The 26774-nt window shown below is 41.8% G+C and overlaps 1 protein-coding gene across 1 annotated transcript in view; it reads right to left on the bottom strand.

Annotated features, from left to right (window-relative positions):
* Nucleotides 1–7880: 7880 nt before the first annotated feature.
* LOC142488254 (collagen alpha-6(VI) chain-like) overlaps nt 7881–26774 on the bottom strand; it is a 148534-nt gene continuing 129640 nt past the window's right edge. The window contains exons 34-41 of the mRNA XM_075588627.1: nt 26068–26139; nt 25086–25097; nt 23552–24061; nt 21074–21170; nt 19289–19957; nt 16205–16292; nt 11644–11816; nt 7881–11294 (exon numbers count right to left, since the gene is read on the bottom strand). Coding sequence (XP_075444742.1) covers nt 11690–11816; nt 16205–16292; nt 19289–19957; nt 21074–21170; nt 23552–24061; nt 25086–25097; nt 26068–26139 — 1575 coding nt within the window. The 3' untranslated portion in view covers nt 7881–11294; nt 11644–11689. The remainder of the gene's footprint in view (nt 11295–11643; nt 11817–16204; nt 16293–19288; nt 19958–21073; nt 21171–23551; nt 24062–25085; nt 25098–26067; nt 26140–26774) is intronic.

The raw sequence follows: 26774 nt of genomic DNA, 5'->3' as shown, positions 1-26774 counted from the left end.
GCATGTGGATAGTTGTGCCTGTGAGTGTCATAGAAGGACACTGTCACTATTATTATTGCTATGTGTATTGTGTTATGTTTGATTCTGCATATAGTAAACAGTTATACTTATACTCCTGTGTATGTGGTTACTATATGTGGGTCCTGTGTACGGAACATTCTATACTCCTAGAATCCTACATAGGTGGAGGCACTGACCGAAGAAACGTTCCAGAGAAGCACCCCAGGTTCCATCAGCGGAGGTTAAAGCCTCCTGTGAACCTGCAGTATACGCACCACACCTGGTAACATATAAGTTCCCCCTCACATTCACTCTATTTGTGATTAGGGGTGGGGGAATACCCGTTACAGGGGCAATTATCCCCAATAAACATGCTATTGTGCCTTAACCCCTTCATTGCTTTAGCAGATAGTCGCTAAGGTATTGAAGCTGCTTTAATGTATTTTTATTAATAGTGTGCCGGAGCAGGGGGTCCCCTGTGCTGTACCGCATTGATTTCTGCCTCAGGGACCCCCTGCTTCCTGAGTTACAGGCCCCGATTTGGGGCATCGGTGCCAGTGTCGCCGCCATCTTTATAGAGCCCACGTCGCGTCTTGGACGCTATAAAGATGGTGGCGACATTGGCCTCCGATGCCCCATACCGGGGCCTGTAACTCGGGAAGCAGGGGGTCTCTGAGGCAGAAATCAATGCGGTTCAGCTCAGGGGCCCCCATGCTACCACACACTATTATTAAAATGTACATTAATGCAGCTTCATTACCATAGCGGATAGCCGCTACGGTAAGGAATTATTGTTTATTGTTATGTGTGTTTTGACAGTAGTGTAGATGAGCAGGGGCTCTCCAGAGTTGAACCGCATTGGTTTCTGCCTGGGGGACCCCCTACTTCAGGAGATACAGGCCCCATTATGGGGTGCCGGTATCCCCTGCAGAATTTAAATATCCTGGTCACGTGACGCGGGAGCTTTAAAGTGCAGGGGATACCGGCACCCCATAATGGGGCCTGTATCTCCTGAAGTAGGGGGTCCTCGGACCTGAAACTAATGCGGTTCAGCTCAGTAGACCCCCTGCTCATGTACACTATTATTAAAATGTATTTATTTAGTGTACGATCGCCTGTAACAGCCTTGCATGGAGATACAGAATCAGCTAGCGTACGTGAAGGTTAAGAACGCTAGCAGGGGGGAAAAAAGCAACACGTACACTGTGGCTATTTTGAGCTATTTTGAGCAGGTACGTTAAAAAATGGGCTCAAGGCCTTAGTGAATCACGTCCCCGGCCTCACTTTTTAACGGACGTGCTTTTTTGGAACATCAGAACGCAAAGCCATTGAGCTTAGTGCATAGCCCCCACAGTGCTGGTCTAAAAATAAGTGAACTGCCAAACATATTCTTATCACCAAACAACATGTACGTCTTCTCTGCATATGTAATATATTTTATTAACGATAACATCTAAAGATCTGGAATAGAGTCTAGACTATAGTGAAGTCAATCACTTTATAAAAACAAGCTTTTTTTGTGAAGTTTAGAAAGTACAAAAGTTAGTGTTCAATATCAGGAAGCAAAATACTGTAAAACACACTAAATCATTTGGCATGATCATGCAACCACAACCTATAAACGTTCATCATTCCAGTTCCATAACCTGACTTTTTGGAATTCTTTCCAGTGGTTGTTACCATAGAGCTGTGGGGGCGCTGTTGTGCAACAAAAGGGTGTTATTCAGATCAGATAACATGGGGGTGGTGGAGGCGCTGAATGGATTAACGGCCTGCTCTTCTTCTGCGGTGTGGTTGCTTAGAAGATTAGTGGTCCTGTGCCTAATGGGGAACATTTACTTTAGCGCAAAGGATGTTCCGGTGCTGGAGAATGTCCTCTCTCATTCTAAGGTGAGGTTCTTCCAGGAGCAGTGGGGCACGTGTGCCTGAATCCTTTATGGAACCTGGGTTTGGAAGAGTAATGGAGGTGGTGAGGAGGTCATTGGTACCAGAAACGTGGGCATCATACGAGGATCCTGGAGGGACTGGGGCAAATTCTTGAAGCTTTTGGAGCCCCAATGACTTATGGAGGAGAATGTTGGGGGTATGGTGGCATATTTATGAGAGCTGTCGGAGCAAGGGATTTCACCATGCTCCATGAAAAGGAAGTTGGTGGTATATCCTTTTTCTGTAAATTGTATGAGTTAAGGCATGTGACAAAGAATTTTCTGGTGAAGCAGATGCTGCAGGAGTGGAGAAAATAACACCTTCTAGGATCAGAAGTCAGCCGGAGTCACCGGGCCTGCTAGTACTGCTATGCGAGGCACTGACAGCAGTGTGCTTCTCTAGTTTTGAGGTGGGTTTATTTAGAGCATCCTTCGTGTTGGCATTTTTCTGAGCGTTGAGCATTGGGGAGTTAGTTTCGGCTTCAAGTTTACAGCCTGGGGGGTTATGGTGGAATGAAGTTGTGGTGGATCAGGAAGCAGTGAGGTTCTCAGTTAGGAGATCAAAGACTGAACAGCAGGGAAGGGGTATGTGGGTCTCCTTAGCAGCTATTGATCAAGAGGTAACCTGCCCTGTGAGCACAATTAGAGACTTTATAGTTAATAGACCTTTGGTCCAGGGTCCATTTTTTGTTCACTTTTTGGGGCACCTCTTACATGATTCCAGTTTATGCAAGTTTTTAGAAGAGCTTTGCAGCAGTTGGGCTTTGACCCGGCTGGGTTTGCATCTCATTCTTTTAGGATAGGAGCGACAATCAAGGCGGCTAGGGAAGAGGTGATAAGGAAAATGGGCAGGTGGAAGTCGCAGCTCTTTAGACGTTTGTGTTGGCTGGAAGCTGTGCTAAGGCCTGTCATTATATTCCCCTACCCCTTTTATCTAGGTCAGTTCCCTGGCAGAGTCTGGGTATGCAGTGACTCCTACATTACAGAAAGCAGCTGGGGATATTAGGGTTGGTGTTTGAGGTATCATGGTTGGACCTTTGGGGTATGCAATGGACACAAACACTTCCACAGCTGTTGAGACTGAGGAGGTCACTTGCCGAGCCAGTGGTTTTAAATTGTCATCTTGTGGGGAATGATCTAGCCAGGGTGCCGACAGGTGATCTGTTTTTTTACAATAAAGATGGACATAGCTCAGATATATTTGTCATTCAGATCTACAGTGGTGGTTCAGTCTGAGGTAGTTGCAAGGCAGGTTTGCCAAGGAGCGAGGGATAGCAAGGTAATTGAAAAAAGTAGGAGAAAGCTGAAGAAGGGGGAGTCCAATTTCTCCAGAGTCTGGGGGGAATCTCTTTGAGGTGCAGGAACCTGCAGGGTGAGCAGTCAGGTTTATACAGGGAGGATGGCTTTTATCTTTCATACATATCTCTGAACATTTTTAATAGGGGTCTTCAGGGCAGGGCCAAAGTGAGCTTTGGGTAAAGTGCGGTTCCTGGAAAATTTTAGGGGGTAAAACTGCCTGATTTGTGGCAGAGGGTAGTGTTCAGATTGCACATGGTAAGGGTAGATCAGTGATCCAGTTTAAATAAGGGGGGAAGGCGTTGCTGGACTGTGCTAAGGCATCTGATCTGGTGATGTCATTCCGGTTTGGATGGTGATACATTATACATTTCCTGCTTGGCTGGTACTGCCGGAGGGTTCTTGGGAGTCATACTACATACTGGGTGATGCAGGTGGAATATCACATGGGTGTGCAATCTGACGCTGCTATTTGGGTTATGTTGTTTTAATAAATGCTGTGGCTTTTTTTACCCCAATTCTAGAATTGGGTGTGGGTAGGTGTCCTAGGTACCGAGGGGTAACTCGAGACCTCCTGACGTCATGATTTGTACTGTACATGTAATGGAAATTACTGTTTAAAAATATCTGAAATGGCCACAAAAAATACAATAGGCCAGAATATACCATATGATAAATATTTTAAAAATGGTATTATCTATTACTTCGATTATGTGAGATATATTGAAGCTTGTGATGATTTATGTGTGAAAGTGCAGCCGGTCCTCGCTTATCCGACGGAATGCTTCCCGCAACCCGCCATCGGTTAACGGTTCCCAAGTTAATTGGCGGCCGTGACCGTCGGATAAGCGGGTCCGGCATCGGATAATCCGTCCAACGAACTGCTTTATGCGGCGTCGGATAAGGCATCCATCAGAAACCGGAACGTTGGTAAGCGAGAACCGCCTGTACTATCATTGGCAATAATATTATTTGAACAACAAAACCATCATAGCAGGTCAGGCAAAAATCTCATTAACTTAATAAGGGCTTAAGTGTACATATTGTAGTAATACACACACACACACACACACACACACACACACACACACACACACACACACACACACACACACACACACACACACACACACACACACACACACACACACACACACACACACACACACTGCATATTGCAGAGAGAAATGTTCATGTTATGGGGAGAATACATTTTTGTTAAGTTTTAAGGTTATTACCTCTCGGCTTGAATAATTAGTGCTTCTAAAAAAGTAAGCCACATATGAGTATTGAGCAAATGAAATTAGTTCAGATGGTGATAAATTCCCATCGCTACACAGTGCTGGTCTAAAAATAAGTGAACTGCCAAACATATTCTTATCACCAAACAGCATGTACTTCTCCTCTGCATATGTAATATATTTTTTTAACGATAACATCTAAAGATCTGGAATAGCGTCTAGACTATAGTGGTCTATCACTTTATAAAAACAAGCTTTTTTTGTGAAGTTTAGAAAGTACAAAAATGAGTGTTCAATATCAGGAAGCAAAATAAAACATGCTAAACCATTTGGCATGATCACGCAAGCACAACCTATACACTTTCCTCATTCCAGTTTAATTCCAGTGCAAATACATTAAGATGATAATAACTGTATACTAGAATTCAATTGGAGTTGCAAAGTTATTCAGACATTAAAAATGTTATAGTGGGTATGCTAAGGCTAAGCGATAAAGGGGAAAGACAGTGCTGCAGACTTGTCTGAGAAATGCAAATGTACCTACAAATGGTATTTTTATTTGCTGTACAAAGTTATTCAGAAAGCTAAAGCCTGTATTTCTTGCATGGTGAAGAGTTGCACCAGTTCTGGTTTTTAATCTACTCTGTGCAAGGCTAACTGATCAAAGCCAATTCCTTCTACCTATAAATAGTCAGGCATTTCTTAGCATTATTGCTGTCTACGCTTCATCTTGATTCTCTGGGACTATGCTCTCTTTAATATGTGCCTTCATGTACATAATCTTTCATATGTTATAGTGAAGAAATAAATAAAAAAGCGTAAATAACACCACTTAAAACCAATAACATTTAAATAATATACTGTCCTTAGAGAGTGCAGCTCCCGACACAGGATTCAGACCAAATCCAACCAGCAATCAAAGAAGAAACAGGTGCGCAAATCACATCAGGACATGAAATGAAATCAGTGTTGAAAGCTCTATAAAATTTGCACTCACGTGTACAACGTGATAGTATGGCATTGTGGTTATAAGAAGTTACCAACTTATGTTTCCAGATAGGTACTCCAGATCCATAAAAAAGGAAGGGAAATCCATATACAAAAAAGGAAAAAGCAAAATAGTATAGTACTGCTTTTAATATTAAAAACACAAAGTATTCCACTTACATAAGTGTCTTTGTTGTGAGCATTCAGACCACCCTGGGTCATATGGACAGACAGTTGTATTCACAGCATCGGCATCTGCTCCGCGACCGTCACAGCATGCACTGGGCTGAATGAAGTCGTCTTCCACTCTGGATGTCACCAACAAAGTGCCACTCTGTAGTCAATGATTCAGGGTGATTCAGAGCTTTCAACACTGATTTCATTTGTTGGGGTTGACAATATTGCACTATTTTGTGTCTCTACTTCCTTTCCATGTCCTGATGTGATTTGCGCACCTGTTTCTTCTTTGATATATTATAGTGGGTATAAGTATAGCACGGGTCCCCTGGTCTCCCCCGTCAGCCACTTGGCGCAGGCGTGCTAGGCAGCGGAGGCAGGGGGCAGATCCCAGTAGTGTCTGGGAAGTTGTGCAGGCGACTACGTCGCCGGAGGTTCCCGGGTCTCTCTCTGCAGGGCGCCTCCATCTGCAATGTGGTTGCGCATGCGCAGTGAGTCCCCATAGCCGGCGGCCATTACAATAAGCTTGGCGCATGCGAGGGATAGGCGCGCAAGGTGGCCCATGGGAGAATAGCTCTCAAGAAAACTACAGTCCCCAGCATGCACAGGGGCAGTCAATCAGGTGTTCAAGCAGAGCCAATAGGGCTGCAGCATTTCCTGCACCAGGGGATTGATCCATTTCACACGGAGAGACCACGTTAGTCGGTGCTGGGACAGGATAGGGGTTGGAGGCATGTGCAGGGGTCTATGACTCCTGCACTAGGCCAGACATCCCCCTAGGCCCCAGCTAGGCCCTGACTCATAGACTCAGATTGTGGCGGCTACAGGGACAGGCCCTTAAGTAGGTACACTGCCCCATTAGCTATTTAAGTTCAGGGACACAGCTGTGCACCTCGAGGATTGTGATCTGGGACTAGATCACCCTGCCAGGGATAGAGACAATCCATACGTGGATACCACCCACGCGGAGGTGGACGCATCGTGGATGATATCGCTGGATCAACGGATCCCATTGATCTCCCAGTCGGTGCGCCCGGGTGCTGGAGCACCCGGCAGGTACCTACATCTCTAAGTGCACCAACCAAGTAACGCACACCATAGTGGCAGTGCTGACCTCATATAGGGGTGGGGGTTAAACTCTTGTAGACACTAGGGTGGTTGGGTGCCGAGGGCCCCATCAGGACTGCATGGTGTGGGGTAAGACGGTGGAGGGATAAGGCTGTGCGAGGCTGTATGGTTAGCTGTAACCAGTAGTATTATCGTTATCATTGTTTGTTATTGCATATATGTCCACAGTAAAGTGCTATTGTTTTATTGCATCAGTGTGTGTTATACATATATGGTCTTGCACAGGGTTAGTTGGGATCCTACGCAGGTGGAGGCGCTGTCACTATTCGAATCAGGTACACCCCAGGCTCCCAGTGGCAGAGGTTCAGGTCTCCTGCGAGCCACAGGTAACTCACACACACACACCGTAGACGCCTTATCTCACAGGGGGTGGGGAAAAGTGCGCTACATACTGTAAGTAAATGACATATCTAAATCAATAAAATGTTTATTAATCCTTCTATAGTATATTATATTTCTACACACATATGTATGTAGCACCCTTTCTACAAGTTAAAAACCCAGTCAGTCCTGGTCCCTGCAGGCAGTGTAGGGGTTAATCCTCACAGGCCCCATTTGTTATATAGTTGTTAATATTAGGATCCTTTTTAAAGGTCAGTGTATGGTACAGACTGGCTTCCAGAAGCTGCTAGAACGGTCACATGATATGGTGTGTTCCTTGTGCAACATATAATCTGTCCGTGTTCTGCCCTGTAACTAGGGTGGAGTTTTCCCATCTACCTAGGTTATATAAAGGGGCAGAGATATGTGTTTTCCCCTCAGATTCCAGGAGGTTTTGAGGAGGGGTAAGCACATTTTATCTGGCTTTTCCCCCAGTTTCCATAGAAAACTCCATGAAAGTGTTACAGATACTCCAGTCCAAAGAAGAGTAGAGTGTCAGAGATTAACAAGGGGAGAGTTTTGGTTCCTGTAATACAGAAAGTTAAGAATTGAGCCTATACTGTACATATATTGCGAAGCGGGCAGATCTCTTTTCCTCGCACATCAGCTGCAGACGTGGCCTTTAAATATTTTTTTATTTATAACGGTTCTAACAATTGTACAATATCAAAAGCCACTTTGACAGAGAAACTTGCCCCCAAAAAGTGAAAGGAAACACTGTATAGAAATAACTAACTTTATTTGGAACGATATGCATTGAATTCTATGTCAAATGCAAAGTACAGCGATCTTGACAAATATCAACATTTAGACATTGCGGAGGAAGGGTTGCAGCATTTGCAAACACTTTTATGAATCTTTAAGTTGGAGTTAATGTAATAATACAGGTAAACGCTCAAAAGTGGTTACCCACTGAAAATGGACCTGCCACTTTGCATTCTTTTGGTAAAATAGTGATTTTCAACCTCACAAAAACTCCCGGAGCCCTCTGACTACAGGAAACCATTGCTTAGCTATCCCTTTTACCTAAGAATATTATTACTCTAGTCTAATACAGTAGGTCATATATATTTTATTTGATGTATTTTTTTGTATAAAGACCATCTTTTCTATATTACACAGGGATGCTAACATTGTTGCATAGCATATTTCAAAATATTTTCTTAGTTTTTAAATAAAAAAAGATAGAAAACAAAACGTATACTGCATTTTAACGTAATATGCCTAGATTCGTTATCACATTTTTCATGCAGCTTCTGATAACCTTCCTAAGAATGCCCAGAGTTCCACAGAATACAACTAGTTCCACTGAATTAACCAGAGTTCCACAGAACACAGGTTGAAAACCACTGGGGTAAGGCATGATTAATTGGGCCCTAACCCTTACGCTGTTGGAGGTGTCATATTGCTTTAGCATTAGTACTGTATGCTCGGTTTTGGGAACCTCAGCATAGCAAGGCACAGGAAGCACTGTAAACACCAGAATAATTAGGCAATCTTGAATGTCTGCCTAAGTGAACCATCAGAATTAAAAAAAAAAAAAACAACATGTTTTTGTTCCACCCGTAGCACCTTTGTTCCAGAAGGGACATAGTTGGTGGAATATACTGTAAAAATAAATGTCCTCTTTAATTTATCACGAAGTCCTACGTGCACTAAACTCTGTTAAGGTACGCCACTAATGTAACTTAATGTCGCATTCAGAGTAACGCTGCATCCACAATAACATAACATTAAGTCATGGTTTCTCCCGTAAAGCGCATAGCGTTAACTATACCAGATGTTACGGATAATGAGATGCAAATTACATGCAAATGATGTGTAACCATATCACCCACTAAGGTCTGTTAAAGGTTAATGCAGGGACTTAAAACGTTACGTTATTTATGTTATACCTAAACTTGGCATTACTCCCATCCACAGTTAGGCCTGATTTAAATAATATAGCGTTATTTCCCTCGCCTCTGCTCTCTTCATTTTTAGCAAAAGCCAGATATCTGGTTAAAAGTAACGCACAGACTGACATAACATCACATTATTGGAAGATAACACAACGTTATACAACAATAGCAAGACATTAAGCCTATGCTAATGAGATCTAGGGTGGGCATTGTTTTTGCATATACTTAGCTTTGTGTACAGCATGTTACGTCAGGGAACATAATGTCCATTCCTGTTTTAGGTCAGATCTTATTATGATTTACAGAGCTGAGTTACCCAGGCCTAATATAGGACTCCATCATTGGCTACCAAGTCAGGGCATGTTAAAAAAATGAAGATATTCGGTGAAAGCTCTTAAGCCTATTGGGTAACCTGAAATGTTAATATAGCATTGTGATATATACTACACTTTGTGATCTCCTACATAGGAATACATTAAATGAACCTACAACTATTTGCTTGCTCTCCTCTTTAGGGACACAAACAGAAAATCAGCAAATGAAATGGAAATAAACTGAGTGTGTGTTTTAATAAGAATTAATTTCCTTTTTTCCTGGAGGACTGAACATACTTTCTTCTTTACTGTAAATCAGGGATGTCCAAACTAATTTCTCAAGGACTACCAAACAGGCAAGATTTTAAGGGAAAAACATACCTAAGCGGGTGCCTTAGTGATAAAAATAGCTTGGTTAATTGGTTAACTATGGATTAATAAAATGAATCTCAGAATTTAGTTTGTTGGTTACTTAGCTTATGCTACACTGCTGTAGCCTATTTGACTTTAAAATTAACACAGTTGTGCTCCTGGGTTGGAGGAAAGGAAATTTACACGCTGGAAACAGGGTGGGTTTAAGAGACTAAAATATCTTGAGGGCAGAAACAACATCAATACATTTCAACAGATTCAGTCAGATAAAGACATTCCCAACATTGAATTTTTTATATATTTCCAGATCCGGGCATTTTATACCAAACACACAATACGTCCGCCATTGACGAATTTTGAAACACTCTGTGTGCAGGGACACGACACACGGGGACTAACCTCTAGGCTAAATAGAGAACTGATCGATCCTGGCAAAAACCATAGACAGAGGCTAAGATACGACTCAGTGGGAAGAAGATTTAGGTAGGACATTAGAAGACGATGACTGGACAGAGATACTTAACGCAGCGACTAAAAGCTCCATCTGTACGACGTTAAAGGATAACTCATATAAGGTCTTAATGAGGTAGTATCTCACCCCGGTCAAATTATCTAAATTTGTACCCGGTTACTCCCCCTTGTGTCGTAGACAATGTGGAGAGCCGGGGGATTTGTTGCACGTTATGGTCTTGTCCTCGTTTGATCCCGATATTGGATCAGATTCAGAATTGGCTTCAGAGGATCTTGGGCCTCGAAATTCCATTAGATCCCTGGCTATTCCTGTTAAGACACTGGAAGTGCTAACAAGAGCAGGGAATAAATTAATCCCTCACTTTGCGACCGCAATGAGATGTGAGACCGCAGCATTGTGGAAACAGAACACAATTCCAACTATTGAAAAGATTTGGAATAGAATTTGGTTTGTCTGCCAGATGGAAAAGTTGGCAAGTTTGGTTAACGACACTGGCTCAAATTTCCAAAAGGTTTGGCTGCCGTGGTTGGCACAAACGGACATCCCAGGGGTGAACAATACCTCCGTCTGGCTTTGATAGGAATTGATGAGTTCTCCTCTGACAGTCTGTATTTAAGGGATGGGTGGAGACTGTAGAGACAGAAATAGGCTATGAAGAAAATTGTATAAGAAATAGGTGTAAAAGATAGGGTAAGCCCTCAAAGGCAAGGAGTGGAATCGGAGTTCCCGTCAATCGGAAGAAGGAAACAGTTGAGTAGTGTCCATCACAGAGCAGGAATCCAGCGACCCTCCAGCCCCCCTCCCTGTCCTCCCTTTCCTCGTGTGACTTTCCTTCCCTCGTCATTGTCTTGTGTGTCTGTCTGTATGTGTGTTATGTTATACAAAAAAGGTTTAGACAAGTTACAGAAGATAATAAGTGTAACAAAATGTGTAGACACCTGCTATGCCTTTGAAAAATGAAACAAATATAAAGTTAAAAAAAAAATTAACACAGTGGTTTCATCATTTTTGGAGAGAGAAGGCAGGTCAGCATTGTTCTTTTTGGTACGGAATTCAGCATTCATGTAGTCATTTAGCATTTCACCTTCTTTCCCTGTTACCTGAAAATGAAGAGACATAGGAACATTATTTAAACCAGCAAGAAAATAATATCTGACAGTTGAATATTAAGATACAGATGTAGCCAACGTTACGGCAATCCGTGTTGCACTGCATCAGGACACACGCAACGCACCAGTGAGAGAAATGGCCATTGTTTTCAATCTACCGCCTGCAATAAGGGGGTGGGCCGGTCCCGTCATTTCACCAGCGGGATTTCGCCATGGGTTGCAATAAGGTTGGCTACATCTGTATGTCATAAAGCAACATCACTAAGCATGACATTATAAATACTAAACAGGAATCTAAGCTACTGTAGTTAATAATTGTCTTTGCTTCTTGTTTTCTTACCGGGAGCATGAGACGTGATATGTTCTCTCTTGACATTGGTCAGGCCTCAGGATGTCAAAGCTCCAATACTTGGAAGGTCACCACTTTTGTCCTTAACGGACCAGTTCAATTGTGTTTGATGTGCTGATTCAGCCTTGTGTCGGCCAAGTCCTTCTGTAACATCTTGAGATAATCTAATTGTGGAAACCACAGAGAGAAAAAAAGTACAGTAACTGTATAATCTGTTTGCAAATTGCAACCAGATCCTGTTTATACTGTTCTGCATATGACTTTTCTTGAAATGTAAATATTTTCCTTTTTACAATCAAAAATAAATTATTCAACTATGTTCAGTGTCAGATTTCCCATTAGGCCCGGGTATAAGGCGGCAAAATTTGGGGTCAGAAAAAACTTCCACAAATTTTTTTGCTGCGCCGTCAGGCCTATCGGACCTAATGGGAAGCTATTTGCCTGTGTCGGACACGTCCTTGGTGCCGCCCTTCTGCTCCTTTGGAATCCCGGCATGAAATGATGCTTCGGACACCCCCACCATGATGTAATATGGCCACGTGTCATCACGACAACAAATAACGTAATGACGCCGCATTTCCATGGCAACGCGTCACTGTATGACATCACTTTGGGGAAGTCGCGGCCTCATTTGACAACGGGATTCCAAAGAAGCAGGAGGGTGGCACCAAGGAGGCGGCAGACACAGGCAAGTGCCATGGGGCGGCACAATTGGAAATCCGCCGCTGACTATGTTCGAGTGTGTGTTATGTTTAGACAAACATAGTACAGTACATCATTTTAAAAACACAACCATCTCTATGTCTATCAAAAATGTCAAAAGTGGGGCAAATATGGTAAAATAAATTGTACTAGATTAATCAAAATAAAAAATCCCATATCCCATAGATTTTAGTGGGGTTACTTTAATTTTCTAAATCTGAGCTAATTTTTGCTTCAATTTTGCCCCTATTTTGCAGCAAGGAGACTTTGATGAATAGACAATAATATTTTTAACTGATAATAAACTGATGCACATATTTAAGAACAAAGTTCCTGTTAAGAAGCCAAAGTTCAGTTATGAAAAATCAACTTACTAGTATTCTGTAATATTGTGCATGAAGGGGTCCCATTGAGTAATACACGCATACTAATTAAACACCTTGGGGAACTATATATTGTTTAATATATAAACAATTGTTTGATATTTCATTTCTACCTTAAATTCAACATGTTCAAAACAGAACTCCACATTTTCCACCATACAATTGAACACCTATCCCAAAGTCCCCACTCATTCATAGAGATCAAACCATTTATTCAATCATACCTTAAACTATATGTGGCTATGGCTGGGCAAGCTACCTTTCTGCCTTCCCTGTCATGTAAGATCCAGAGGGTGACATGCTATCCTGTAGGGTTTTCCCCTTCTCTTACAGCCTCTTTGAGTGGCAGAAGTGGAGATAACATGGGAGTCTGTGTATGTCCAATAAGGATGCAGATCCTGTGGCCTCCCCTTTTGCACCAAAGAGGAGGTGTCCTAAATTATAGAGATGAACCAAGCCCTCACAGGGTGGGGTTTAGGCATTCCCTCTTCCCCTTCAAAGGATGAGGATGTAAGCCAAGTCGCCTCCCAGCTGGGAGGAAGACATGTGCTCAGTCCCTCATGGACTGGGTGCAATCACTACTCTAGTGAGGCCTCATCATTACCAGCAGGCCTGTACATCCAGGAGCCTGGAAGCTAACCTGACAACTGATTGCAATCGCAGTAAGAACATCATGCAGGGGCTGCAGAATAAAGACCATCCCTTTTTATATATCTGGCTGAGTCGCAATCTGTTGGCTAAATGTATGGGGATGAAAGACTGTCATGGTGGGGATTGCCTTCATTTCTACTGGAGCCCACTATGGCTGGAGGCGCTGGCACCAAGAAAGAACATCCAGGATCACCGTGAGCATGTCCTGTTTCCCCATGTCCTCACGGAACACTCAGCATGTCCTGAGCCAAACTGGTACCAAGCACCATACAGGACTCTAGCCAGGGTAAAGCGCTACATATAGTTAGTCATTGCAGTGACCATCTTTGACAACCCACGGTGTACATGCTGCACGTGTCTGTAATATTGATAGAATGCGCGCCATTCTCAGCCAAAATCAACCAAAGTTCTAAATCAGTCAGAATGCTCCATTTTTACTACAACAACCTACTTTCTCCCACCTTACGCCGATTTGACCAAAATGCTGTTGCCAGGCTCATTTACCTTCCTTTGCTGCTCCTTAGTAAACACTCCTACACTGGTGGTTACTTATAGTATTTAGAATCAAATTGAAGATTCTAGCCTTCACCTACAAAGCTCTCCAAGACACAGGCTGACAATATATTTCTAAATACTTCCCAGCGCAGGGTCTCTGTTCTTCCCATGACTTCCTCCTGTCATCTTCCCCGGGTTGCTTTTGCCTTTGAAAACCAGTGTCCAGCAACATCAGACTCTACTTCACACTTCATAGATTTAAACATGAACTAAAAAGTCAGTTTACGCAACATCCTACCTAATGTCCTTACAACCCTTCCATAAATACCAAAAGAAGAGCATGCAAGCTATTATTGAGCAGCCACAGAAGATTAACACTACCAACCACTCTTGGTCTTCCAGTTTGGAATGGTTCCGTGGATGGGTTGCTAGAATTTTTCAAATACTTGGAGAACAATGAGTTGAATCTTAAATTCACTCATAACTATCGTCAACAACACATACAATTCTTAGATCTGTACCTATATGTGGACACCAACACAATGGTGCAATCAGACATCTATAGGAAGGAAAATTATTGGAGCTCGTTGCTACTGTACATGCAAGAAGTTGCATGTAGCCCCCTCTTTAGGGGTATTCCCCGGGGACAGTTCCTGTGTTTACGCAGGAACTATTCACCAATAGAGAATTTCAAAAACAAATCAATTGATCTTATGGATCGGTTCATTGCAAGAGGCTATAACCAGAAAGATTTAACAGAGGCGTATGACTTAGCATTTACAACAAAAAGGGAGGATCTCATATCTATGAATAGGAATAAACGAGGGTCACTACCTAATAGAGTCAGAGACCCACAAGAAAATTTAGGAGAAATCTAAGCCAGACACACCATATTTCATTACGAATTACAGTGAACAAGCCAATACGATCACTTCAATTGTCAAAAAACATTCGGGCACATTAACTCTTGATCCCTTGATACGTGATTTAGTTAGCGTTGCTCCCAAGATAGTGCTTATTAAAGCACCTACTTTAGGCAGCATACTTTTACCAAGTATGTTGAGGCCGTTAAGTTCTAAAGCTCCCAAAACTTTCTTTCCAACCTTGAAAGGTTCATACAAATGTGGACGATGTAATATGTCATGTGTTGTCGTTCATCTGTGGTTGTATTTACCTAATTTTAAGACCTGCTAAGGAACAGATGATTGTTATTATGTCCTGATATGTAAAACCACAGAATTCAAAGAGGGTGTACTTTCTTTTTCACACCACCATATATAACATGGAGATACCAGATACTTATTATCTGATCTCAATAACATTGTTTTATTTAGAGATATTTTTCTCTTCATAATCTGACAACACCGTGTCACATCTAGTGTTGCTGAGTATATACATTTAGCTTTCGTTGAATTCTCTATTAATGTTTATATATTATTATTAATAAATGCCATGATTTGTTTATGTTCACTCTGCTTAGCACTAGTATAGGTCCCTGAGGGTAACACCCATAGGACCATGATTGGTTGCTTCATGTTTTTCGCACTTTCATTGTTTGCACCTGCGCTTTGGCAGGGTCTTTATAATGTATGTTCGGTCTCGTGCTCCCCACTATTTGACCTAGCGGCGTGAAACGCGAAGGAGGGAGAACATGGGGACTGCTTGTCTCAGCTGTGGTTTTCAATAAAGACCCCCTTTTTTCCTGACCGTGGGTTTTGACTTTCAATCATTGCCGTTTTTTGTGCTGCTGCTCCGGATGCTTGTCGCTTCTTTCCCACCTTTAATCCATCGGTTCTAGGATGCACGCCAACAGGAGGAGTGTGGGAGGTTTTCGCTGCTGTAGGCGCTGCTCACACGTAGCTGCCAGGACGGGACCATCTAAGCCACAGTGCCTCATGAACATTCGCTTGTCAAAGCAATACGGGAGCGGGGTGACCAAGACAGACGTAAGACGATTTCCACTTAATGCCTCTGGGTTCCCCACCCCTTGCTAAGTGGCACCACATATTTACCTTTCCATAATACGGCACTAACACACACAGGTAAGACTGTGTGTCAGCACTTACCCAGAGCGCAAATCAGTGCACACATACAGTACCATACTATTATTGAGCTGCCACAGAACATTAACACTGCCAACAACTCTTGGTCCACAATCCTTGTCTTTACACTCACCACCCTGTTCTTCCCTTCAAATTCTAAGCTCTGCCTAGATTTGTAATATTGTGTACATTATATTTATATGTTATCTTTTACGAACATTATACTGCACTCTGAAAAAGACAGAAAATATGAAGCCAATATAAAAATGTGTAACTCACAGCTCTCTTTTATTTCGGTCGTTGTCCTGTGACGTTAGCCTGGCGCATCTGCTCCTGAGCTCGGCTGGTGGGTATTTGTTGACTGCGTCTGTTAATATACCAGAATATGACAGCAAATAGATTACAGCTGTGAATGAGTAAGGCCCAACCACTAGTACCTTGCAGATCCGCAGTTTATTTATCTATGAAAATGCACATAAAAAAATATTTGAGATGAATCTGCTTTGACATGTTTGCCAGGCCATGCGCTTTAATGCCAGGCTTTCATTGTGATTCATATACACTGCTGGAACAAAAAAGGAGCTTCCATAGAATGTTGTAAAAATAAACTAGTGCAGCAAGTTTAATGTCAATGGAACAGGTATTGCATTTGTTTCTTTTGAAATTAAGATATACACTTGCATACCCTACTTACATACATGTATATATCAATGTGTCCATATGTACTGTACAGTATGTGTATATATATATCACACACACACACAGACACACGAGCTATGGAACCATCAATCAGTAGTCAGTTTACACCACACAAATCTCCTTATGGAATTAAGAATTAATAATTTAGCCATACACATTAATTTAATAATATGACCAATGAGTAATTCATGGAAGTCTATACTTGCATCATCCTCCTGCTATTCTCAATCCTCACCCTCCTGCCTCTGCCATAACACCAAAACCCACCCACAGCATTATTGGGTTTGCTGATTGGGAACGGTGGGGGCACCAATGTGCTACGGGTTAGGGGATTACACCTACTGCCTTGAAGATAGACATTCACGAGCGGCCAGGCCCCTTCCTGCCCAGGCCTCTTAGCCCATCGTGGCTAGTTGTTTTATATCGAGCAGCCGTTAGAAACATATATGTCATGCCTGTTACAAAGAGCCAGATGTGCAGTAACATGCTTACTGCAATTATATGATTGGGTTTTTTGGTTCTTTTTTTTCCTTTTCTTTTTTTCTTTCAATATTAGCTACATTCAGGAATAGGGAATCTGGACAATTTGTGTAGTCACTAATGCTTAAGGAGTCGCTATGGAAAACTATAGTATACAGAGTTAATGCAGCATTACAGTTGGGCTTCAGTAGTGGTTGGGGTTGGCTTGCAGTTTTCTTTAAATGTGTTGGGGCATTTCTGGTGCAATATATCATGCGGAAAATAATTACCCATAACTGTGCTCAGCTAGAAATGTTTACCAACCTCCTTCTTCCCTTGTACCTTACATTCACATCCATCTTTTAGACTGTAAGACCCTTGGAATAGGGTCTTCCATATCTACTCTACCAGTCTATGTCGATGTTGCCATTTTTGTTGTTGTGTTTGCACCCAATTCTACGGAATGGCTTAATATATAGGCACATTATGAAAAAGTATAATAGTTACACACCTGTGCATTTGTGCTTGCATACTGTATTAACAATACCTGTTTAAATACTGCATATGTAATAAATAATTACAGTAATCTTGATAAACACTGTGTCAGTACTGTACTACTGCATATTGCCAGTGAGAGCTTGGCTTTCGAAAGGCTTAATTTGAAAAACTGCTAAGTGTATATTAAATTACAAAAAAAGTTCAAACTGAGCAGTCTATTCACTAATCTTCGATAAGTTCAGTGCATTACTAATCGGGTTTGCATGTTCTTACCGCAATATAAAAAAGTTGTGTGAAAATGGTATTCACTAAGAAAAATCACAAGTTTTTTTATAATGTGCTAAGAAAATGCAAAAATCGCACTACTGTACACTGTGTTTGCTTGATGAGCGACACGTTGCTCCAGCAGTCTGTAAGAGCTGCACGGAGAGAGCTGCACAGAGAGAAGCTGCTTCTCCCTGCTCAGCTCTTACATGCGATATTTTCATAAAAATTTTAATAACACGGTATTGAATCAGGGGGTCTCCAGAGCTAAATTGCATTAATTTCAGCCTCAGGGGCCCCCTGCTTCTCAAGTTACAGGCCCCAGTGGTCCCAGGGTGGGTGGTTAGGCCTCCCGGCAAGGTTGCGGGAGGAGTTAACCCCTTCACTACCATACCTGATTGGCTATCTTTCCTCCCTTTTTGATGATGTCACATCAGTCCAAAAAATGAAAGGCATCACATGGTATATCTACCAATCCGATTAGTTGTTGTACCATGTGATGGCTTCCATTTTATTTTATCTGATGTGACGTCATCTTTTTTTAAAATGTATTGCACTGTAATAGTTTTTTGAATGGGGAAAAGCGCTATCAACCATCTTTGGCTAATAGCACGTTTGCCCATTGAGGTGTGGTGTTGTTTGTAAAGGGGGTGTGTGAAGGGAGTAGTTGCCCTCAGGTGGGTGTTTAGGCCTTGTGGGAGGGTAGCACGAGAGGTTAACCTCTTCATTACCAGCAGTTGTAACTGCTAAGGTAATGAAGGGGTTAACTCCTCTGCAGCCCTCCTGGAAGACCTAAACACCCACCCGGGGCAACTACAAGTTTCACCCACCCCCCCTTTATACCAACAACAAAGCAGTTCCTGCTATTTAACCCCTTCATTATCACAGCAGTTAACCGCTAAGGTAATGAAGCTGGCTGTAATTTTATTTTTATTAACTAGGATTGAATCTGGCGGTCTCCGGAGCTGAAATGAATGTGGGTCAGCACCGGAGACCCTCGGATTCAATTCTATGCAGTTAAAATAAAATAAACTCTGTGATATGCAAATCGCAATTCTGATCTCGCCACCCTTTAGATTGCGAGAAAAGAATGCGAGTGTTTATAGTGCGATATGCATTTCGGAACTGAGTGAATAGCAGTTACAGGCAAAACATGCGAGTTTGGGCATTTTTCAGCTACCGCACTACTTCGTAGAGCCAGAGTGTTAAAGCTTGTTAAAAAGCCGTTTTAGTGCGCTATTGCTCTGTTATGGAAGCTTTGTGAATATAGTAGCTACACATGCAATATCGCTTGAAAAGGGCACTTAACCAGCATTAATTCACTTATCGAAGTCTAGTGAATAGGCCCCTATATTTGGTAAGTTATTTCACCATAGAATATATTTAGTCTACTCTGGTGAGTAAGTCTGGTAGCTAGAGAGTGTTAATTTTTGGCGCACTTACGTCTTATGGAATTTAGAAAAGGTTCTATAAATCCAACAGCATATCCAAGATCTGGCTTATGAATTCTGCCAAGCTGGAGGAGGTGATGGTCCAAGGGGAGGCTAGCAAGCTCCACCAGTTCAGTGTTATTATATGCTTCACCAATGGAAAGCACAAATATAGCATAACCTTGACATTTGGCTTTCAGAGAGGCCTCACTAAGTGTTTGCTTGTCCCACTGGCTCGTCTCTCCAGATAATATTATGATGATAGCCTTCTGTTTCCTGAGATTGGGAGCCTTTGACATCACGTTATCAATTGTCCATTTCAATGTAAAGCCAACGGCAGGTGGACCTTTTAGCTGGCGTACAGTCTCCTGGATGTGTCTCTTCATCAGAATCTTGCTGTTGTAAGATAATAAGTCAAACTCAATGTGTGGACTTTTTTGCTTGCTTGGTGTAAAGCCAGGAGGAGCATGGCTCACTAGAGCTACCCTGTCACCTGTAATAGATGTCCTTGGTTCTGAAGCAATATCAAAGTGACCCAGCGCCGTGCTTATGAAGCCTCTTAATGCCTCAAATTCATCACGTTTCACATTGTAGGAGCTATCCAGAAGAAAAGCAATGTCCATGAACGACGTTTGTAGAGGGGATTTGTTTTCTACACACAAAGTGTCTGGTTTACATGTATCTGGAAAAAAAAGTAATGATTCACAATGTAAAACCTCTCAGGAGAGAATTTAAGCAAGCATTGTTTTACATGTCTAATCTGGAACTAGGCTGAAGACACGTTCAGATGGATAAACAAAACAGATACATTGAGATAGATATAAAAACAAATACATAAACTGTACTGGAAAATTATTCTGAAATCTTTTCTATCTGTTACCTCGAGAGTTTGCAGTGCACTATTTAACTTGCTTCTCCTTGTCCCTGTACTCTGCTCTGACACACAGGGGATTATTCTGTAAGCACCATTAGAGCTTTACCGTGCGTTCTGCATGGAAAGACCCATTCAAGTCAATCGGGCTTTATGTGCAGATCGCTCGGTACAGCACTAACCAACAGAGCTTACCGAATAAGCCCCATAGGCTGAGTGTTTGGTTAATTTCATTGTGGGCTATATTCTCTATGCAGTGAACCCATCCAGGTGAGATTTTAGTACCATTTACAGTATTTGAATCGAGCTGAACTGTTTCCCAGCATCTATGAAACGGCATCACTCAATATTCTTAGTCACACCTGCAAGGTATACAAAAACCTGTCCTTTCTAGCCACATCAATAACAGGTTACCAATGCAGTTCCTATCTACATTGGCATCCCAGTATAGTGGTGGTTGCACTTGTGTATTTAGACCAGTGATGGGCAACTCCAGTCCTCAAGGGCCACCAACAGGCCACGTTTTCAGGATAACACTGCTTCAGCACAGGCCGCTCAAAGACTGAGCCACTGATTGAGCCATCTGTGCTGAAGCAGCAATATCCTGAAAACCTGACCGGCTAATGGCCCTTGAGGACTGAAGTTGCCCACCCCTGCTTTAGATCATGCCATTTACATCTATTTACAATCCTTGACAAAACCGAACAACTAATCTACAGCCCGACTCATGCATTTTCTTGCGTCTCCGGGGATGGATCACAGTCTCGGGCAGCTGCAGCACCTGCATTTTAATTAACTGGCTGCTCGTGGCTGCTTTTTCTGTGGCCGGGGATTGCCGGAAGTCTGTTTCCTTAGCAATTCCTGGCCGCGGGGAACAGTTAAAAAGGCTACTTATGTCATTGTTACATGAATGCTGCCAATTCTTACCGAAACAGAGTGTGCACAGCTGAAGTGTTTTCATGAATGGCTTGTAGTCCACATTCACAGGAATGTCAATCACCTGAAATTTTCCCGTCGAATCCATCTGTATAGATGAAAAATAAGATTGTTTCTCCTTCATAATACAGTATGTAATGTTTTCTTTCCCAACCTCTCACTTACGTCCTCTAAAGCAGGGGTGGCCAACTCCGGTCCTTCAAGAGCTACCAACAGGTCAGGTTTTCAGGTTATCCCTACTTCAGCACAGGTGGCTCAATCATTGAGCTACCTGTGCTGAAGCAGGGACTAACTGAGCCACCAGTGCTGAAGCAGGGATATCCTGAAAACTTGACCTGTTGGGGGCCCTTGAGGACTGGAGTTGCCTACCCCTGCTCTAAAGGGTTTCAGTAAACAGCACAGTAGTACATGGGAGACGCACCTATTAGAATATTGGACCCGATAATGTATTGTTAAATATATTACACATGCTAGATAAAGGTTCACGAGCAAGCTACTGTATAGTCACTAAACTTTACCCTAATATTACACAACCACAGTTTACCTACTAAATATTACCCTAATATTACACAACCACAGTTTCATTTTGATTGATTGGAACAATGCTAGAGGCTATTTTGTATGGGTCTACTGTATATTATACAACATTCCTGTATAAATAAAGGGGTTAATCCATTCAATTGTGTTTTTTCTACCTCTAATTATTTTTTACTGTACACGTCTAATTTTAAATGGTGGTAATACTGCTATTTATGTACACACTGTGCAATAACCTGTTTAGGGCTACTACATTCTATACAGCCAAAAAAGCAATTAAACACTCTCTACCTTTTTGATTTTATCTTATTAGCCTGCTCGGTCAGGAGCGATTCCATGGACTGGCAGGCGAGCCAGCGTACGCGATTGGGAGGCGGGGCAGTGACGTAGCTGGGCCAATAGCCCGAGATGCGCCGACGTCAACATCACGGCGTCGACGTCATGAAGCTGCTTCACGCTGATTGGGTGGTTTCAGTTGACAGCACGCTGAGAAACAGGCTCTGCTGTCGGCTGAAAATCCCTGCGCCTCAGCACGCCTGCGGACGCTCGTGGGAGCCCCCTCTCAAGACATCCTCATTGAGCCCAAGTCAGTGAGATTTGGAGATTTGGAGCTCTGGACCAAAAATGTCACAAAGGGAATAGCACAGATTTTTTATGAGTGAGACCCAGGTTGAAATCTATGGGACTGCTTACAGTATGTCAAAAAACTGAACTACAGTCAAATCGGTCAGATTTACAGAAAACCATTGAGAATTGACAGGTCTGATCTGTTCATTAGTGAAGGTGTCTGACCTAAAATGTATAAAATCTACAATAAACGAAACCAAGTAATATTATTTTCAAATCATGTTTGCATTGAAATTAGCGTAAACAACATGCCGACTACTGTGCATAATGCATGGTGCTATAATATGATATTGAATCGGCCTTAGAACAGCAGCTGTCTAAACAGTCAGATTCTGACGTTATTGGTTTGGGAAATATTCCATAGAGGAAGTAACTGATGGTGACTTCTAGATAGTAGATGTACGGTGAATCAAGTAACTTTCTCTATGGGGCGTACTTGGCTCAGGAATTTCCATGCAACACTGGGAGATTAAAAACATTATAAACTAACATAAAGGGCTAAGACACGCACTTGTAATACAGTCTCACACATTGAGCTACTGTACTGACAGTACTCTACAGATGTAGCAGATGTTATTGCACTTTTTAGCATGCGTTAACGCACAGAATTCTGACTTTGGTGTCACCACTCAATTTGTTTGCCGAAAACAATACAAAATCCTAGAATAGCGCATTCAAACTCACACCAATATTAATGTGCTATCGTGTAATAACGGCAGCTACATCTGCATTGAAAGAGACAATGCCCTGTTATTAGGGCATTATTACAATGATAGCCTATATTGTCTTTAATTTGTCTTTGTTTTATGGTTAACGTTTATTTTACTGGTACTAGTTAAAGTATCTCCCAATTCCTGGGAAATTCATTCCCAAAATGAAATCCTGAAATGTTGCTTAACAGTCTTACGTTTTGGCCTTTCAATTATTATTCTGCCATCAGACTATTCTAATTATTATTCAGGCACAATCTCCATGGGTGAGCTGGCTGTATTATCTTCTCAGAGTAGGTGATAAATATCTGTGAAATTCTGTGTAACGAAATTCAGTTGAATAAAAAGAATGTGAATTTGAAATGTAACTAACATAGACATTTACAGTACGTACTGAAATAAAGAAAGCTGCAAACGATTTGCAAGACATAAAAGTAGTCTTTTTGTTCCAAATAACCTAGTGTTTATTGAGAACGGTAAAAAGCTTTTCTAACAACAAAAAAAATAGCAACCTAAATAGTAACATGGAATGGGATCCTTATGTACATAGACATCAGTGCTCTGTTGAAAGATTTAGATACATATAAAATCTTACTTTGAAGGCACGTTCGATAGCAGGTAGAGGGGTGAATGCAATAACCACCGGAATAATACCAAGTGCACTGTATTCCATGACTGCTGTGTTGATGGAGACTTCATCGTATGAGCGACCATTGCTGAAAAACACTGCAATTTTTCTTACAGTGGCACCTTGAAGGGATCTCTTAAAGATGTTTCTGGCTACAAACCTCATGCCACTGCCAATGTCTCGACCCCTGGAGGTCTTCTCCAAAGGTATGCTTCTCACAGCTCTCATTAAGTCCTCCTTGCTTTGGAAGTCGGAGAAACGGATGTTGTACTTGGTGTTTGAGTTATAAGACACTATAGCGACTTGTGCCCCAACTGGGCAGTTACTTTCTCTGACTGTGATGTTGCTCAAAATAGCTGTGACAATGTCTATCATTCTTGTAAATATCCCTGGTGTGACATCATTGGACATATCTAGTGCAAACACCAATTCTGTTGGATACACAGGGCACTTTGGTTTGCCTGGAAAACGTAAACAATACATTTAATTCTCGTAGTTTCTCAAACTTTGAATATCTTCTTAATCTGTTCTTTAGTGTGCAGTATACATTGAAATTTACTGTGGCACAGAAAGAACATCATTTCTGTTGCTTACTATATCAGTACAGAGTGGTAGCAGCTCTGTTGGTCTGGGAGAAAATTAGATTTGGCATAGTTTGTTACACCTTAAGTTGGACCAATCTAAAACTCTTCACTGGCCTTTTGCACATTGTCTTCTGGGGATGCAACATTCAGCAGGAAAAAAGACTTTTGTTGTCACTAACTAATGTCTATGTACAATATCATCAACCAGGAATATTCAATGTTCAGGTTGGTCCAACAAAGTCGGGAAAAAAAATCTGTTTTTTTAGTATAGTCTGTACACACAAAGTGAGAATGACATACTGTAATTATTTGCTAGGGAATAGAAGTGTACTAATAAGCAGGGGTCTTCTTTTGAATTTAGGTCAGATGGCACCAAGGCCTCCTACTCCCATGTGACCTAGTATTCAGGACAACATCTTCATTTGTGTTTCAAATAGTAGAGTTGTGAGATTTTTTGTGGAAGTTTGCAAACTACCTGTAGGGCAAAATTAGCAAAAAGGTGTTTGTGCCAATATTTTGATAAGCAAATTTGAAGACATCCACACTATTCTAGAAAATGGCATCATGTCGCATGTCTTCTCATGTACTGCCATTTTGCAATTTTGCAACATTTTGCTGTAATCTGGCAAGAATGAGCAATGTGATTGTTTTCATGAAAACGCTAAATTTAAGAGATCGTGAATTTTTTTTGAAAAGCTAAAATGTAGACATTTATGCATCCCTACTATTTAGGTCCATTATAAGTAAATACAATGCAAATGGAAACTGTAGGGAGAGCCTTAAAAGATGTCCCGGCTGTGACAACAGAAGTCAGTTTACCAATTGCAGAAGTTCCAACATTATATTCATTAATTGTTACTTAGGCAAATTGCAATGGAATAAAAGGCAGTAGAATGAAAATCAGCTCTACTACTCACCTTGTGAACATGCTGGAAGAAAAAAAAGATATATGTTCATCATTGTTCTAAAATATAATCATTTCTAAAACATTACTTTGAATGCTAGTCCCCCCTCTCCCCCAAGTTCTTCAATTTCTCTTAATACAGTTTGTCTTTGCATGTAGTTATGTAATATAGTCATTGAATATTCTGAAACCCATCATGCATATAAAAATACCTAGAGTAGATTATATATATTTCGCTGTGTGGGACATCCCCTTTAGGTGATAGCCTGCAGAACGAAACTTAACAAAATACAAGGCAGACTTCAATGACGGAACATCCACTTGTATAACAATGAATTAAAGAATATAATTGGATGAAATAATGCTTATAGGAATTAGACATAATGCTTCTATTAATACTACGCAATCATGCATATATGTATTATAACTCAATATTAAAATAATATGCATGGTAAAATCCACATTTATCGCACATATGTGCTGATATGAGAACAGTTGGAGATAATAGTAAAACAAAGTTTAAAATGTAACTTTCAGTCAAGGTGGACCACTATGCAATAAATGAATTCAAAACCATTATGGACAAATGGATACAAATGGATATATCAGACCTGATTGTTCCCTTGGTGGCTCAGTTTGTGCTGATTTTTTGTGTTTTGCACATTATAAAAGGAGGCAGAACTGCCCCTCACATTCAAAAGTACTTTTTTCTTAAACTGGAATGAAAGTTTCACAATTCACATAACTTTTTGTACACGTTCCTTTAGGAGATTGTCACTCAATATGCAAATTGCTGCAAATGTGTAGGGAGTCCCGTTTGAGAATGATAGTGTATGGGTATAATGTAGCATTATGGATGGGCTACACTTGCGTTTGGGCTAGAGTTAGGGTTTGTTATGCAACTCTAATCTTAGCTTAACCATAACTGTATTCCTACAGTAATTATACCCCAACCATTGTTTCCACTGAACAATGTAACAAAATATTAATATTACAACACTAGCATAAAGCAAAAAGAAAACATACTTACAACATTTATCACGCACATAGTCAATGAGCTCACATGGCTGTGTGAAAAACATAAGTACTTGTCATAACAATGCATTATTAGTATAATCTTTCTGTTTTGGAATCAAGATAAGTCATGCATCTTATGATACTGTATCTATCAGTTACTTTTATATACTATGAATGCTAGAATACTGTTCATAAGGCCTGGGACCCGGTGCGCCCGGCGGCGCGGGTGGCCACATGCGAGTTCCCCACCAGCAGGGGAATCCTGCGGAGCCGGTCCCGGTCCCCCCGGGCTGCACAGCTCACTACACGCTGTGACGCGTCAGCCGCTACGGGATATAAGAGAATGGTGATCCCTAGCGTTGACGCGTGATGTGGTGTGGCTGTGAGCCAATGAGGAGGAGAGGCTTCGGGGAGCAGGGAGGAGTGTGGGGGGAAAGCAGCGTGTCTGTGTGTATGTGTGTGTCTGAGTGCTTGAGTGCCTGCCTCTGTCTGTGTGTGTGTGTCTGTGTGTGTGTGTGTGTATGAGTGCCAGCCTGAGCCCGTGGAGGGAGGGAGGGGGGGGGGGAGAGTAGCGGGTCCCTCCGCTCAAGCTACGCCCCCCCTCCCACTCAAACCTCCCACTCCCGCCCACCTCCCGCTCCGGCTCCCTACAGACCGCATATCGCGGTCTGTGTCTGTCAGCGCC

Source organism: Ascaphus truei, chromosome 2 (assembly GCF_040206685.1).
Source record: "Ascaphus truei isolate aAscTru1 chromosome 2, aAscTru1.hap1, whole genome shotgun sequence".
Classification (NCBI taxonomy): domain Eukaryota; kingdom Metazoa; phylum Chordata; class Amphibia; order Anura; family Ascaphidae; genus Ascaphus; species Ascaphus truei.
This window is presented reverse-complemented; position numbering and strand designations above follow the sequence as displayed.